At 42.1% G+C, this 14473-nt stretch overlaps 1 protein-coding gene across 6 annotated transcripts in view; it reads right to left on the bottom strand.

The window, feature by feature from the left end:
* The window catches only part of ITGA9 (integrin subunit alpha 9), a 375338-nt gene that overhangs the window by 169746 nt on the left and 191119 nt on the right, over positions 1 to 14473 (bottom strand). For all 6 annotated transcript variants that reach the window (XM_035278480.3, XM_035278481.3, XM_054247151.2 and 3 more), the window contains one exon: positions 8107 to 8183. In XM_035278480.3, coding sequence (XP_035134371.3) covers positions 8107 to 8183 — 77 coding nt within the window. The remainder of the gene's footprint in view (positions 1 to 8106; positions 8184 to 14473) is intronic.

The following is a 14473-nucleotide window of genomic DNA, read 5'->3' as shown; positions in this document are numbered from 1 at the left end:
ACAACATTTGCTATGGCTTGATCACTGGCCATGCTGGGTGACCCAATCACTCCCACATGTCCTTCCCTCTGTCTTAAGACAAAGGCTCCTCAGTCTGGTGGGCATTGAGAGGCCTTCAGCCACAACACTATGTACCAAATATCTACACAGTCATCAGAGGGATCTTTCTCTGTGACCCCTTTGCTTCAACTTTTCCTACAGTGAGTTAGGTCACAGCTAAAAGGAGAGCTAGGTTCTAAATGCATCACAGGAAGCAAAAATTGTGTCCAAGTTGTCCTTGTGAAGCCCTTGGCGAGGCACCGTGGAGATCAGCACAACATCTCTCATAGGTCCAATCCTGCCAAGGCTGCTCCTGCGCTGGGATGAATGGCAGTTGCCCCCCAGACCTACCCAAGGCAGGGAAGCAGCAACTGAGATGGATGGAGAGAGGAGCAAACTCAAAACTCAAGTTGGAACATACTTCCATTGAGTAGAACGGAGGACCAAATGACCAACACCATTTCAATATTCTCCTCTCCCTTCCCCACCGCAGCTCCTGGATGCACCCGGCTGTATTCTCTCCCCCCGCCCGGCCGTTAGCCCAGGCTGGGGTGCAGTAGTGCCATCTCACTGCAACCTCTGCTTCCCAGACTCAAGTGATCCTCCCACCTCAGCCTCCTGAGTAGCTGGGACTAGAGGCGTCTGTCACCATGCCTGGCTAATTTTTGCCTGTTTTTGTACAGATGGAGTTTTGACATGTTGTCCAGGCTGGTCTCAAACTCCTGAGTTCAAGCAAACCGTCTGCCTCAGCCACCCAAAGTGCTGGGATTACAGGCAGAGCCACCATACCTGGCCCCCTGGCTGTATTCTTGTTACGTTAAATGCATTTATACTACAACTTGGCTATACTCCCACTGGCTTCAAGATGAAATCCAGAATCATAAGTGTGCCACAATCTGGTTTCTCTCCCCTTCTCCTTCCCTGTCTCTCACTGTGTTCTCCTGACTGCCTCCTTCATTCCAGACACCAGCAGATCTTCATGGGAGTCCTGTTCTCTATACTTGTGCTCACAATTTCCCTCTGCCCAGAATGCCTGAGTCCTCATTCCTCTCAACACTACCTCTTGAAAGCTGCTCCAGGGCCCTAGAGTAGCTTGCCTAGCACTCACCACGTGGTCACTGTCACCCAGCCTCTTCCTCTGCTCATGGGAGGAAAGCAAGGCCCACATACTGCTCACTTCTGCAGTCCAGTGCCTAGGATTTGCCTGGCTTGAACATGGAAAGAGGGTACATCCCATCCCAGACAAGAATGAATCAAGAGAGTTCAATGATAACCAAAACAGCTCACCTCTGCTTTGAGCCACTAAGCCTCTGTCAACCAAATTCAGACCCCGGTTTCCACCGGCATTTTACTGACTGTGCCTTCCCTCGCATTGTGCCTGGCTCTGAAGAGAGAACACCCAAAGGTCTGGATGAATCCCATCACTGTACCACAGGGCTGTTATCCAAGGATGAGTAAACATTTCTCTGAAGGCTCCTGTGGGAACAGCTATGAGTTCAAAAGTATAAGGAAGGTTTCTTTAATGGAGGATTCAGCCAAAAGGCTATTTTGAGAGGCCAGGGGTCCTCTAAAAATAACTCAACCTAAGAAGAAGCTGAGAGCCTCAGTCGAAGGGCATTGCTTCTGAGGTTCAGAAAATCTTCTCACCCAGTCTCCAGGTCTCATGTCTGAATTCCAGAAAGATGGAATTTCAAGAAAGGTTGAAATAGCCCTGATAACAACAAGGCATCGGAATAAGAGACAGGGCTACCTCGCTGGTTATATAGTGTAACAGACTGCATTATGGATCCCAAGCTTCACCTCCTCCTTATAGTCAGGCCCTTTGCTGTGTGGCTTTGTAGTTCTGCTGACTAACTTCCTGTCCCTTGACTTTGGGTTTGGCCATGTAACTTCCTGTGGCCAATAGGATAAGGCTGGAGGAAGAGTGCACCAGCTCTGAGCCTAGGCCTTAAGAATCACTGCACTTTCCTGGTGCCTTCTTGTACCTGTGCTTTGCTGTGAGAATATGCACAGGCTTGTCCACTAGTAGTTCCAAAGAAAAAATGAATGACACAGCTGAATGGTGTCAGCCAAGCCTAGAACCTACCCTCTGCTGAAGCCAGATGCATGGACAAATCAGCCAAGGTCCAGCTCAATCCAGCCTAGACCAGCTGACCCAAAAATTCACAAGAATCAATGACTACTGTTCATAACATTGAGCTTTGGGGTGATTTGTTATGGAGCATTTTTTGTGGCCATTGGTAGCTGATACACATAGGGGTCTGGGTCCTGGCCACCACACTAGTTGTTATAACATCATTGATCACTGGCCCACAGAGCATAAATGGTTATGACCACACTTAAAAGGCCACACTGGGGCAGTGGAAGCAGCTTTTGCCACAAGCTAAAGCTTTACTGAGCCTTCAATTTTACATCTTAATATAGGAAAAGCACAATTCAATAGCGATGTAATTAATTATCCACTAACGGGCAGCAAGAGTGTTAGGACTTCCCTAACTTAATATCTGACCTTGGAGCAAGTGAACATTTGGATCATTCATAGAAACATGAAGTGTTTCTACGATCCAAAGTAAATTTCCAGTATTTCCAATCTGCCTCAACACAAAACAAATCCACATATTTTTATTTCTTATTACTTTTTCCCGAAAACACTTTTTAGAAGATCTATTTAAAATTAAAATTAATGAACTGCACATTTATGAAGCTTCTTTAAAGTTAGTTTCTCTAATAATCCCAGGAGGACGTTTGTACTAATGTGAAATAATTCCTATATCCGTTCCATGAGTTTTAAGTCACTTTGTAAGCTTGGCAAAACATGTGCTACTTTAATCGACTACTATTGCCCTAGGTAAAAGTAATGCTAATTAATACTTAAGTGGTTTGGAGGAGGGTGTGCATGTGTGCGTGTGTGTGTGTGTTACATCATCTTCCTCCAGTAAACTCAAAATGAAGAAAAGGAATTTTAGGATTACTTTCCTTTGATGAATGAAAGACTATTTACCATCATAAGTTAAAATGTCCGAGTGTATGTCCACACAGAAACCCCATCTGTAGGTCACCAACATCAAAAACCAAAGGTGGGTAAATCCATGAAGATGAGGAAAAACCAGCGCAAAAATGCTGAAAATTCCAAAAATCAGAATGCCTCATCTCCTCCAAAGGATCACAGCTCCTCGCCAGCAAGGGAACAAAAGTAGACAGAGAATGAGTTTGATGAGTTGATAGAAGTAGGCTTCAAGGGGGAGGTGGGGAGGGATAGCCTGGGGAGAAATGGCAAATGTGGGTGAAGGGGAGAAGGAAAGAAAAGCACACTGCCATGTGTGTTCCTACGCAACTGTCTTACATGCTCTGCTCATGTACCCCAAAACCTAAAATCCAATAAAAAATTAAAAAAAAAAAAAGAAGAAGTAGGCTTCAGAAGATGGGTAATAACAAACTCCTCCAACCTAAAGGAGCACTTTCTAACCCAATGCAAGGAAGCTAAGAACCTTGAAAAAAGGTTAGAGGAATTGCTAACTAGAATAACCAGTTGTGAGAAGAACATAAATGACCTGATGGAGCTGAAAAACACAGTATAAGAACTTCGTGAAGCATACACAAGTATCAGAGCCAAATCAATCAAGCAGAAGAAAGGATATCAGAGATTGAAGATCAACTTAATGAAATAAAGCACGAAGACAAGATCAGAGAAAAAAGAATGAAAAGGAATGAACAAAGCCTCCAAGAAATGTGGGGCTATGACTAAAGACCAAACCTATGTTTGATTGTTGTACCTGAAAGTGATGAGGAGAATGGAACCAAGCTGGAAAACACTCTTCAGGATATCAGAACTCCCCCAACCTAGCAAGACAGGCCAACATTCAAATTCAAGAAATACAGAAACCACCACAAAGATACTACTCTAGAAGAGCAACCCGAAGACATATAATCATCAGATTCACCAAGGTTGAAATGAAGGAAAAAATGTTAAGGGCAGCCAGAGAGAAAGATCGTGTTACCAACAAAGGGAAGGCGGCCATTCGACTCACAGCAGATCTCTCTGCAGAAACACTACAAGCCAGAAGAGAGTGGGGCTAATATTCAACACTCAAAGAAAAGAATTTTTAACCCAGTATTTCATATCCAGCTAAACTAAGCTTCATAAACAAAGGATAATTAAAATCCTTTACAGACAAGCAAATACTGAGAGATTTCATCACCACCAGGCCTGCCTTAAAAGAGCTCCTGAAGGAAGCAACTGGTACCACCCACTGCAAAAACATAACAAATAGTAAAGACCATCGACAGTATAAAGAAACTGCATCAAGTAATGGGCAAAATAACCTAGCATAATAATGAAAGAATCATATTCACATGTAACAATATTAACTTTAAATGTAAATGGGTTAAATGCCCCAACTAAAAGACACGGACTGGCAAATTGGATAGAGTCAAGACCCATCGGTGTACTGCATTCAGGAGATCCATCTCACATGCAAAGACATATATAGGCTCAAAATAAAGGGATGGAGGAATAGTTACCAAGCAAATGGAAAGCATAAGAGAAGAGGGGTTTCAATTCTTGTCTTTGATAAAACAGACTTTAAATCAACAAAGATCAAAAAAGACAAAGAAGGGCATTACAAAGGGATCAGTTCAACAAGAAGAGTTATCCTAAATATATATGCACCCAATGCAGGAGCACCCAGATTCATAAAGCAAGTTCTTATAGACTTTCAAAGAGACTTAGACTCCCACACAATAATAGTGGGAGACCTTAATACCCCACTGTCAATATTAGACAGATTGACAAGACAGAAAATTAACAAGGATATTCAGGACTTGAACTAAACTCTGGACTGAGTGGACCTAACAGTCATCTACAGAACTGTTCCAGAATATATATACACAGAATATATATTCTTCTCAGCACCACATCACACTTATTCTAAACTTGACCACATAATTCAAAGTAAAACACTCCTAAGCAAATGCAAAAAAACAGAAATCATAACAGTCTCAGATCAAATTAGAACTTAGGATTAAGAACCTCACTCAAAACTGCACAACTATGTAGAAACCAAACAACCTGCTCCTGAATGACTGCTGGGTAAATAACAAAATTAAGGCAAAAATAAATAAGCTCTTTGAAACTAATGAGAACAAAGACACACTGTACCAGAATCTCTGGGACACAGCTAAAGCAGTGTTTAGAGGGAAATTTATAGCACTAAATGCCCACAAGAGAAAGTGGGAAAGATCTAAAATCGATACCCTTAACATCACAATGAAAAGAAGTAGAGAAACAATAGCAAACAAATTCAAAAGCTAGCAGAAGACAAGAAATAACTAAGATCAGAGCAGAACTGAAGGAGATAGAGACACAGAAAAACCTTTAAAAAAATCAATGAATCCAGGAGCTGGTTGTTTTGAAAACATCAACAAAATAGACCACTAGTCAGACTAATAAAGAAAAGAGAAGAATCAAATAGATACAATGACAAAGAAAGTGACAAAGGGGATATCACCACTGATCCTACAGAAATACAAACTATCATCAGAAATACTATAAACACCTCTGTGCAAATAAACTAGAAAACCTAGAAGAAATTGATAAATTCCTGGACACATACGCCCTCCTAAGACTAAACTGGGAAGAAGTGGAATCCCTGAATAGACCAATAACAAAGTCTAAAGTTGAGGCAGTAATTAATAGCCTACCAACCAACCAAAGCCCAGGACCAGACAGATTCACAGCTGAATTCTACCAGAGGTACAAAGAGAAAATGCTACCACTCCTTCTGAACCTGTTCCAAACAATAGAAAAAGGGGGACTCCTCCCTAACTCATTTTATGAGGCCAGCATCATCCTGATATCCAAACCTGACAGAGACACAACAAAAAAAGAAAATTTCAGACCAATATCCCTGATGAACACTGGTGTGAATATTCTCAATAAAATGCTGGGAAACTGAATCCAGAAGCACATCAAAAAGCTACCCATCACGATTAAGTCAACTTCAGCCCTGGGATGCAAGGCTGGTTCAACATATGCAAATCAATAGATGTAATTCATCACATAAACAGAATCAGTGACAAAAACCACATGATTATCTCACTAGATGCAGAAAAAGCCTTCAATTAAATTTAACTAAAACACCAAAACGAATGGCAACAAAATCCAAAATTGACAAATTGGATCTAATTAAAGAGCTTCTGCACAGCAAAGGAAACTATCATCAGCATGAACAGGCAACCTACAGAATGGGAAAAAAGTTTTGCAATTTATTCATCTGACAAAGGGTTAATATCCAGAAACTACAAAGAACTTAAGCAAATTTACAAGAAAAAAAAAACTATCAAAAAGTAGGCAAAGAATATGAACAGACACTTCTCAAAAGAAGACATTTATGTGGCCAAGAAACACATGAAAAAAAGTCCATCATCACTGGTCATTAGAGAAATGCAAATCAAAACCACATTGAGATAACATCTCACACCAATTAGAATGATGATGATTAAAAAGTCAGGAAACAACAGATGCTGCAGAGGGTGTGGAGAAATAGGAACACTTTTACACTGCTGGTCGGAGTGTAAATTAGTTCAACCATTGTGGAAGACAGTGTGGCGATTCCTCAAGGATCTAGAACGAGAAATACCGTTGACCCAGCAATCCCATTACTGGGAGATATACCCAAAGGATTATAAATCATTCTACTATAAAGACACGTGCACATATGTTGATTGTGGCACTGTTCACAATAGCAAAGACTTGGAACCAACCCAAATGCCCATCAACGATAGACTGGATAAGAAAATGTGGCACATATACACCATGGGATACCAAGCAGCCATAAAAACGGAAGAGTTCATGTCCTTTGCAGGGACATGGATGAAGCTGGAAACTATCATTCTTAGAAAACTAACCCAAGAACAGAAACCAAACACCACATGTTCTCACTCATAAGTGGGAACTGAACAATTAGAACACATGGACACAGGGAGGGGAACATCACACACTGGGGCCTGTTGGGAGATGGGGGGCTAGGGGAGGGATAGCATTAGGAGAAATATCTAATGTAGATGACGGGTTGATGGGTGCAGCAAACCACCACGGCACATGTATACCTATGTAACAAACCTGCACGTTCTGCACATGTACCCCAGAACTTAAAGTATAATTTAAAAAAAAAGGTCCTAGTGTAGTCACTGGTTCATAATGGGATATTCATTTCATTTCATCCAAACTTAACTCTCATAGTTTTAAGTAAGGAACACGCTATGGCATTTTGGAAAATAACTATCAAAACTGGTGACTGTTTTTCAGAAATGGTAATAAATCTAACGGAGGGGTTTCTGGCCCCAAGGCTAAAATAGCCTTTCGGAAGGAATTGTTTCAAAAGAAAGTCATTCTGTGAAATGAGCCTAATGATCAGGACCAGAACCTTCATCCTAAATGAAGTATAAAATAAAAGGTTGGCAAAGAGGAAACAGAAGGCTGCTGTACAGTTCACCTTTAGCCTTGGGGGATTCACGAAGTGTGGGAGGAAATGGTGAGACAATAAAGAGACAGTCTGTTCACTGGGATCAGGACAGGCCGCCCCTCTCCTTCAGCCCTCTCCTGCCACAAAAACGTTACTTGTTGTTAAAGCACACACGAACGTTGAGTGTGTGTGTGTGTGTGCGTGTGCGTGGCGGGGGGCAGGGGAGATAAACCTTTATGTAATAATAGGTTGAATCACATGAAATTGTCCAAAAGGTCAAATATTGGCAATTTCATATGATTCGACTTAATACAATCAGGAAGCATGAAATAGCCACTCCCCCGAATACTCACATAAATTAGAAATACAAGCTAAATTACGAGAGATGTGGAACTGCAAACAAAACAAAACCTAAACAATCTTCCCAACAAAGCTTGTTAAAATTATTTTGTAACATACATTGTTTTAAACCACAAAATATTATTGTAATGCATCAACTGAGTTTATCCTCTTCAGTGGGGAGATCTGCACATTCGGGTTTGGGGCCTGGAGTCCAGAGAAAGGAGCTTCTGAGAACAACGCTGTGAAGGCAACACGGACGTACCTAGAGAGCAGCAGTTTACCCTGAAGCTGCAGGTCCGCGGCGCAGTCCTCCGAACGGCAATTCCTTTCAAAAACCGTCTGTGAGAGAGACAGGAGAGGAAGGTTAGGGCAGGATTGAGTGGCAAACGAGTACACAGTGGCCAATTCCTTTCTTGCAAAGCAGAGGGAATTCTCCCCCCGAGCCCCTCAGAGCCTCTACTCCCACCCACCTCCGAGAAGCCAGCTCTCCAGCGTGGGAAGGGGTTCTTCCAAGCTCCAAGCAGGCCTAAGTCAACTGTGGTCACGATTTCATGAGTGCGTTACTTATCTGATTTACTCCCTAGTCTACAGTCCTCCTCCAAGTAGTTTTTTCAGGAGAGGTTCGTGGTGGTGGATGTCCTTTCAGCCTCTGCTTGTGTAAGACTGTCTTTCAGAGGCTCTTAGATGAATGATAATCCAGCTGAGCGAAGAACTCTCAGATTATAGTCTGGTCATTTAGCCCTATTTGCTGTGTCTTGGGGAGGCAGGAAATTTCTATTTGAAATAGGTTCTGCCTGAGCAATGGGACCGTATTGAATTTTCAGTACCAACAGGATTGTCAAAGGCAATGAGGCTGCCAGGCTCAGGGAATCACAACAGACTGAAGGAGATTCTTTCCAGTTTTTTTGGTGGGGCAGCCAGCAGTTAACAGGGACACAGTGCCTTTTCTCTAACCAAGACTGGGCCTCTCAACAGCCAAAGCCCCACCCAGAGCTGGGGCAGAGGCTTGGCGTGCCAAAACCCACATATTTCCAGAGAGCGTGCTGGCTGCGCCTGGGCCTGGGCCTATCTGTGGAGGCCTGCCAGGACACCAGCAGCAGCATTTGCAGGCGGCTTAGGGCTTTCTTCTACGGTCCCCGGAGGACTTGTTAGTTTTCCCCTCAGTCTGTCTCAACCTCTCTGACGTTTCACAACTACGAACAGCAGCCTCCCTAAGTTCCAAATGACAGACACCCTTCATTACTGTTAGGTGGCTTTGCTCACTTCAGTGGGATTTGGAGAGAAGAGCCTGCTGACAACTTCTACTTGTAATTTATTTATTATTCAATTTCCTTGTCACTGCTCATGTTTCTGAGTTTTTTCCCCAAAACGTAGTTCTAAGTGATTTGTTCCCTGCCCACAGAGTAAGTCCGGGCGGCATCTCGGACGGAGCGCCAGTGTGGGCTCCAGCAAACTTGCTGGCCAATGAACCGTCTAGACTTGACCAGACAGAGTAATTTTGCCTATGGAAATTCATATTTCCCTGCCACATTTCCAAAAGAAAAACAGCCAACACTCCCTTCCTAGATTATCGGGGAAAATATCATGGAAGTCTTGGGCAAAAAAAGGAAATTCCCATGTTCTTTTGGACACTACTGGGGTCAAGGAAAGAGCCCAATTTTCAGGAGATTTCAACATATTTGTGCTTTGCCATCTCAACTAAGAAGAAAACAGGAGGAAGTGGGTGTAAGGATGGCATTAACGTCTCAGACAAGATGAAAGGAGGGCTTTATGAACTTTCGGGATATAGGGAAAGTGCCAGAGGGAGCTTTCCCACTAAGCTGGTGAAACTTCAGCTTAGAGGTCCCTCACTGACACGCCCCCCACGGAAGTCTTGCACAAACTTTGTTTTAATAATTTCACCTTTTCTTTTTTTTTTCCTTCAAGACCCCACCCTCTATTGGATAAGTCTCAGGTCCCACAAAACCTGGATGGGCCCTTAGGGTATACTCCCCTCATCACATATGCCTTTCCTGTGTCACCGGCAAGACAGTCCAACTTTGTGAGGCATGGAGGGGTGAAGGGGTGGAGGTGGGGGTGGAAGAGGTGAGAATGGAAGAAGAGGATGTGACCTAAATCCACCTGGTGACATGCAGGCTGCCAGATCTGTCATGCACCCTCCTCACCTCTGCCACCCTGGCCTTCTCATGCCAGCCATCACTCAGGTGGGCCTTACAACTTCCCACCCGGGGCCTCCCCACAAGCGGCTCTCCAGGTTCTGCCAGGTGTTTCACCTGGTACATGTCCTCTCACCCTTCAACGAGCAAATCAAGTCCCCGGGCAAGCTCAGGCCCACTGTGAGCTCTCATCGTTCCACATACTTTTTCCTTGTACTGCTCATCTCAATCATAACTGATCACTTTTATTATTTCTTGTTTAATGCTAGTCTCCCCTGCTGAAACGGTGCCCCCAGAGGACTGTGGGAGCACTGTATTGGTCTTGCTTGCCTCTGTGCCTGCCCTCAGGGCCTGGCATGTAGTTGCTGCTTTATCAACAGTGAAATACCACACATTGCCCTAAGAGGCAGAGCAACCACTCAAATGGGGAGCCCAGTGGTGGACACCCCCTAACCAATGAGCCAGTGCTAGCACACTGTTCATCAAGACAAAAGCTCCAGCCCCCTAACCAAAGCACTTTCCTTTAGCCATGTGAGATGCAAAGGCTCTCATGAGGAATTGGTTGCTCTGTAAAAGCTCATTTGCCTTGTCCTAACTTTCCCTTGAACAATACTGTTTCCTGTCCCTGAAACTGGCTTCTCTAGCTGTCAAGTCCTCCAATGCAGCTGAATTTCCACCCAACAAAGGCAAGCACTGAGTTTAACGTATATATACACACAGTGTGTGTGTCTGTGCACACATGTGCATCCCCATAGCTCTATACGAGTGTTTGTACTGATCAGATAAAATTAAGCACAATAATGAAAAGACAAAACACTAGTTAAGAAATAAGGAAATTGAAAGTTTAATCCTATTTTAACTGTATTACATTAAGAAAATTGACTTTTCTTCCCTCCAGGACTCAGTTTCCTCATTTGTAAAATGAAAATAATAGCACTAGTGACTGCCTTGTAAATCCAGATTAGCATGTAGCCAGGGGTAGGAGCTTGCAGTGACAATGTTCTTGGCTTAGGCACTGTGCATCACTATGTACACTGCAAATGTGAGCAACACCTGTGTGCCTGAGTGAACACCATGAAGCTTAATTAATGGATGGTGGGGCTGGGCATGGTGGCTCACACCTGTAATCCCAGCACTTTGGGAGGCCGAGGTGGGTGATCACCTGAGGTCATGAGTTCGAGACCAGCCTGGCCAACATGATAAAATCCCATCTCTACTAAAATTACAAAAATTAGCCAGTGTGATGGTGGACACCTGTAATCCCAGCTACTTGGGAGGCTGAGGCAGAAGAATCGCTTGAACCCGGGAGGCAGAGGTTGCAGTGAGCCGAGATCACACTATCGCACTCCAGCCTGGGGCAACAAGAATGAAACTCCATCTCAAAAAAAAAAAAAAAGGATGGTGCAATAAGAATTAATGAGAATTTACCTCTGTGCAGATAAATTATTTTCCAAAAGTCAATGCAACAAAATCAACAATATCTCAATGGCACTCCTTACAATGTGACTTTGAAACTACTCCCATGGAGAGGTGGGGTCTGATGCTCCCTCCCCTGGAATCCAGGTGGACTTTTGACTCCCTCCCCTGAATCAGGGTAGACTTTGTGTCACAGTGGAAGTTGCACTATGTGACTTCTGAGGTTAGGTCATCAAAAAAAAAATAGAGCTTCCAATTTTCTTGGGGCATTTGTTCTTAGAATTTAGTCACTCTACAAGAAACCCAAGCTGTCCATGGAGAGGCTCACAGGAGAAGCTGACAGCCACATCAGCCTGCAGGCCACAGGAGTCACCATGCCAGTGGAAACCTCAGTGGGGTCCTGCACTCCCATTGAGTGGCCCCAGCTGATGGACATTATATAGAACAGGGAGTGTCTTGACCAAGCCCTGCCAAATTTTAAATTCACAAATGAATTCACACTTTTCCCACTTTCTTGCTGTTACTGATTTCTAGTTTTATTACCTTGTGGTTAGAAAAGATACTTGGTATGATTTCTATCTTAAATTTGTTAAGATTTGTTTTGTGACCTAACACGTGATCTCTCCTGGAGAACGTTCCATGGGTACTTGAGAAAAATGAACATTCTTCCACTGGTGGGTGAACAGTTCTGCATATGTCAACCAGGTCCATTTGTTACACAGGTCCAGTTGTTCAAGCCTACTCCTTCTTTATTGATTTTCTGTCTGGATGTCCTATCCATTGTTGAGCGTGGAGTATTGAAATCTCCTATTATTATAGTGCTGTCAGTTTCTCCTTTCAGATCTGTCAATGTTGTATGTACTTAGGTGCTCTGATGCTGTGTGCATTTATAACTGTTATGGCTTCCTGTTGAACTGACCCTTCTGTCATTATGAAATGACCTTCATCTCCAGAGACAGTTTTTGAATTAAAGCCTATTTTGGTGATGTAAGTATTAACCACTCTGGCTCCCTTTTGGCTGGCATTTGCATGGACCTTTTTCCATCTCTGAGAGTCCTTGAATCCAAAAGTGAGCTTGCTGTAAAAAGCATACATTTGGATCCTGTTTGTTTTTTTTAAAAATAATCTATTCAGCCATGCTGTATCTTTTTATTGGGAAGGTTAGTCTATTTGAATTTAAAGTAAATCTAGAGACAGATTTACTATTGTCATTTTGTTAACTTTCTATTTGTCTTGTTCTTTTGTCCCTCTTTTTCTCCCTTGCTGTTTTCTTTTTTCCCTGTATTTTCAGGTTATGATTCCTTTCTTTTTTGTGTGTATATTTGATCCCTCTTTTTCTGTGTAACTTCTATAGGTATTTTCTTGGTGGTTACCAGGAGGCTTACATAAAATAACTTGCAACAGTCTATTATAAGTTGACAATGTAACTTTACTTGCGTAAAAGAATTCTGCTTTTCGCTCTGCTCCCCCCATGTTATATGCTATTGATGTCTCAATTCATATCTATATTAAGTACCCATTAACATAATTTAGTTAATAATACTTATAATGGTTTTAAAAATACTTTTGTCTTTTAACTTTCTTCATAGATGTAAACGCTATTTACTCACCACCTTTACAGTAATATAATGTTCTGATTTCGTTCATATATTTACCTTTATCAATGAGTTCCCTACTTTATTATGCTCTCGTGTTACTATTTAGTGTCCTTTCATTTCAACTTGAGAAGCACTGGTTTGCTGAGTATAGTATTGTTAGTAGGATTTTAAAACTATTTTATTAACTTATTATACACAGGATTTCACTCAGTCACCCAGTCTGGAGTTCAGTTTAGCTCACTGCAGCCTCTACTTCCTGGGCTTAAGCAATCTTCCCACCTCAGCTTCCCAAATAGCCGGGACTACAGGCACATGCCACCATGCCCAGCTAATCTTTTGTTTATTTTTTATTGTAGAGACTAGGTCTTATTATGTAGCCAGGGCTGGTCTCAAACTCCTGGACCCAAGTGATCCTCCTGCCTCAGCCTCCCCAAGTGTTGGGATTACAGGTATGAAGCAGTGTGCTCACCAATAGTTTGAATATATCATCCCACTCCCTTCTGACCTGCAAGTTTTCTGCTGCAAAATCCACATCACTAATCATCAGGGAAGTTCAAATCAAAGTCACAATGAAATATCACCTCACAACAGTTAGGATGGCTATTATAAAAAAGACAAGAGATAAAAAGTGTTGGTGAGTATATAGAGAAAAGGGAACTCTTAAACACTGTTGGTGGGAATGGAATTGGTACAGCCATTATGAAAAAGTATGGAAGTTCCTCAAAAAATTAAAAATAGAACTATTATATGACTCAGCAATTCCTCTTGAACTGGCATATACTCAAAGAAAATGAAATCAGTACCTCAGAAATATTTGCATTCCCATGTTCACTGCAGCATTATTCACAATAGCTATGATATGGAATCAACCTGTTTCTCAACAGGTGAATGGATAAAGAAATTGTGGTGTGTACACACACACACACACACACACACATATACACACAACGGAATATTATTCAGCCTTTAAAAAGCAGATCCTGCCATTTTTGATTATACAGATAAACCTGGAAGACATGCTAAGTGAAATAAGCCAGACAAAGAAAAATATTGTATGATCTCACTTATTGTAGAATCTAAACAAGTTAAATACACAGAAACGGAAAGTGAAACTCTGGTAGTTACCAAGGGTTGGGGAGGGGGTGGGGCATGGGGGGTGGGGAATGAGGGGGAATGCTGGTCAAAGGTGCAAAGTTGTAGTTAAGTAGAAAAAAATTTAGAGATTGAATGTATAGCGTGATGAGTGTGGTGAACAATATTGTATTATATACTAGAAATTTGAATATAAAACAGATTGCAAGTGCTCTCACTATGAAAAAAGAAACTGGCAGTGGATGTGTTAATTTGCTTTACTATAGTAATCATTTCACTATGCAAATGTGTATCAAAACATCATTTCATATACCTTATGTACATTAAGAAACAAATCAAATTCATGAACAAAATAAATGACTGTTAT

Source organism: Callithrix jacchus, chromosome 17, assembly GCF_049354715.1.
Source record: "Callithrix jacchus isolate 240 chromosome 17, calJac240_pri, whole genome shotgun sequence".
NCBI lineage: Eukaryota > Metazoa > Chordata > Mammalia > Primates > Cebidae > Callithrix > Callithrix jacchus.
The sequence above is the reverse complement of the archived record's forward strand: the minus strand, read 5'-3'. Positions and strand labels throughout refer to the sequence as shown.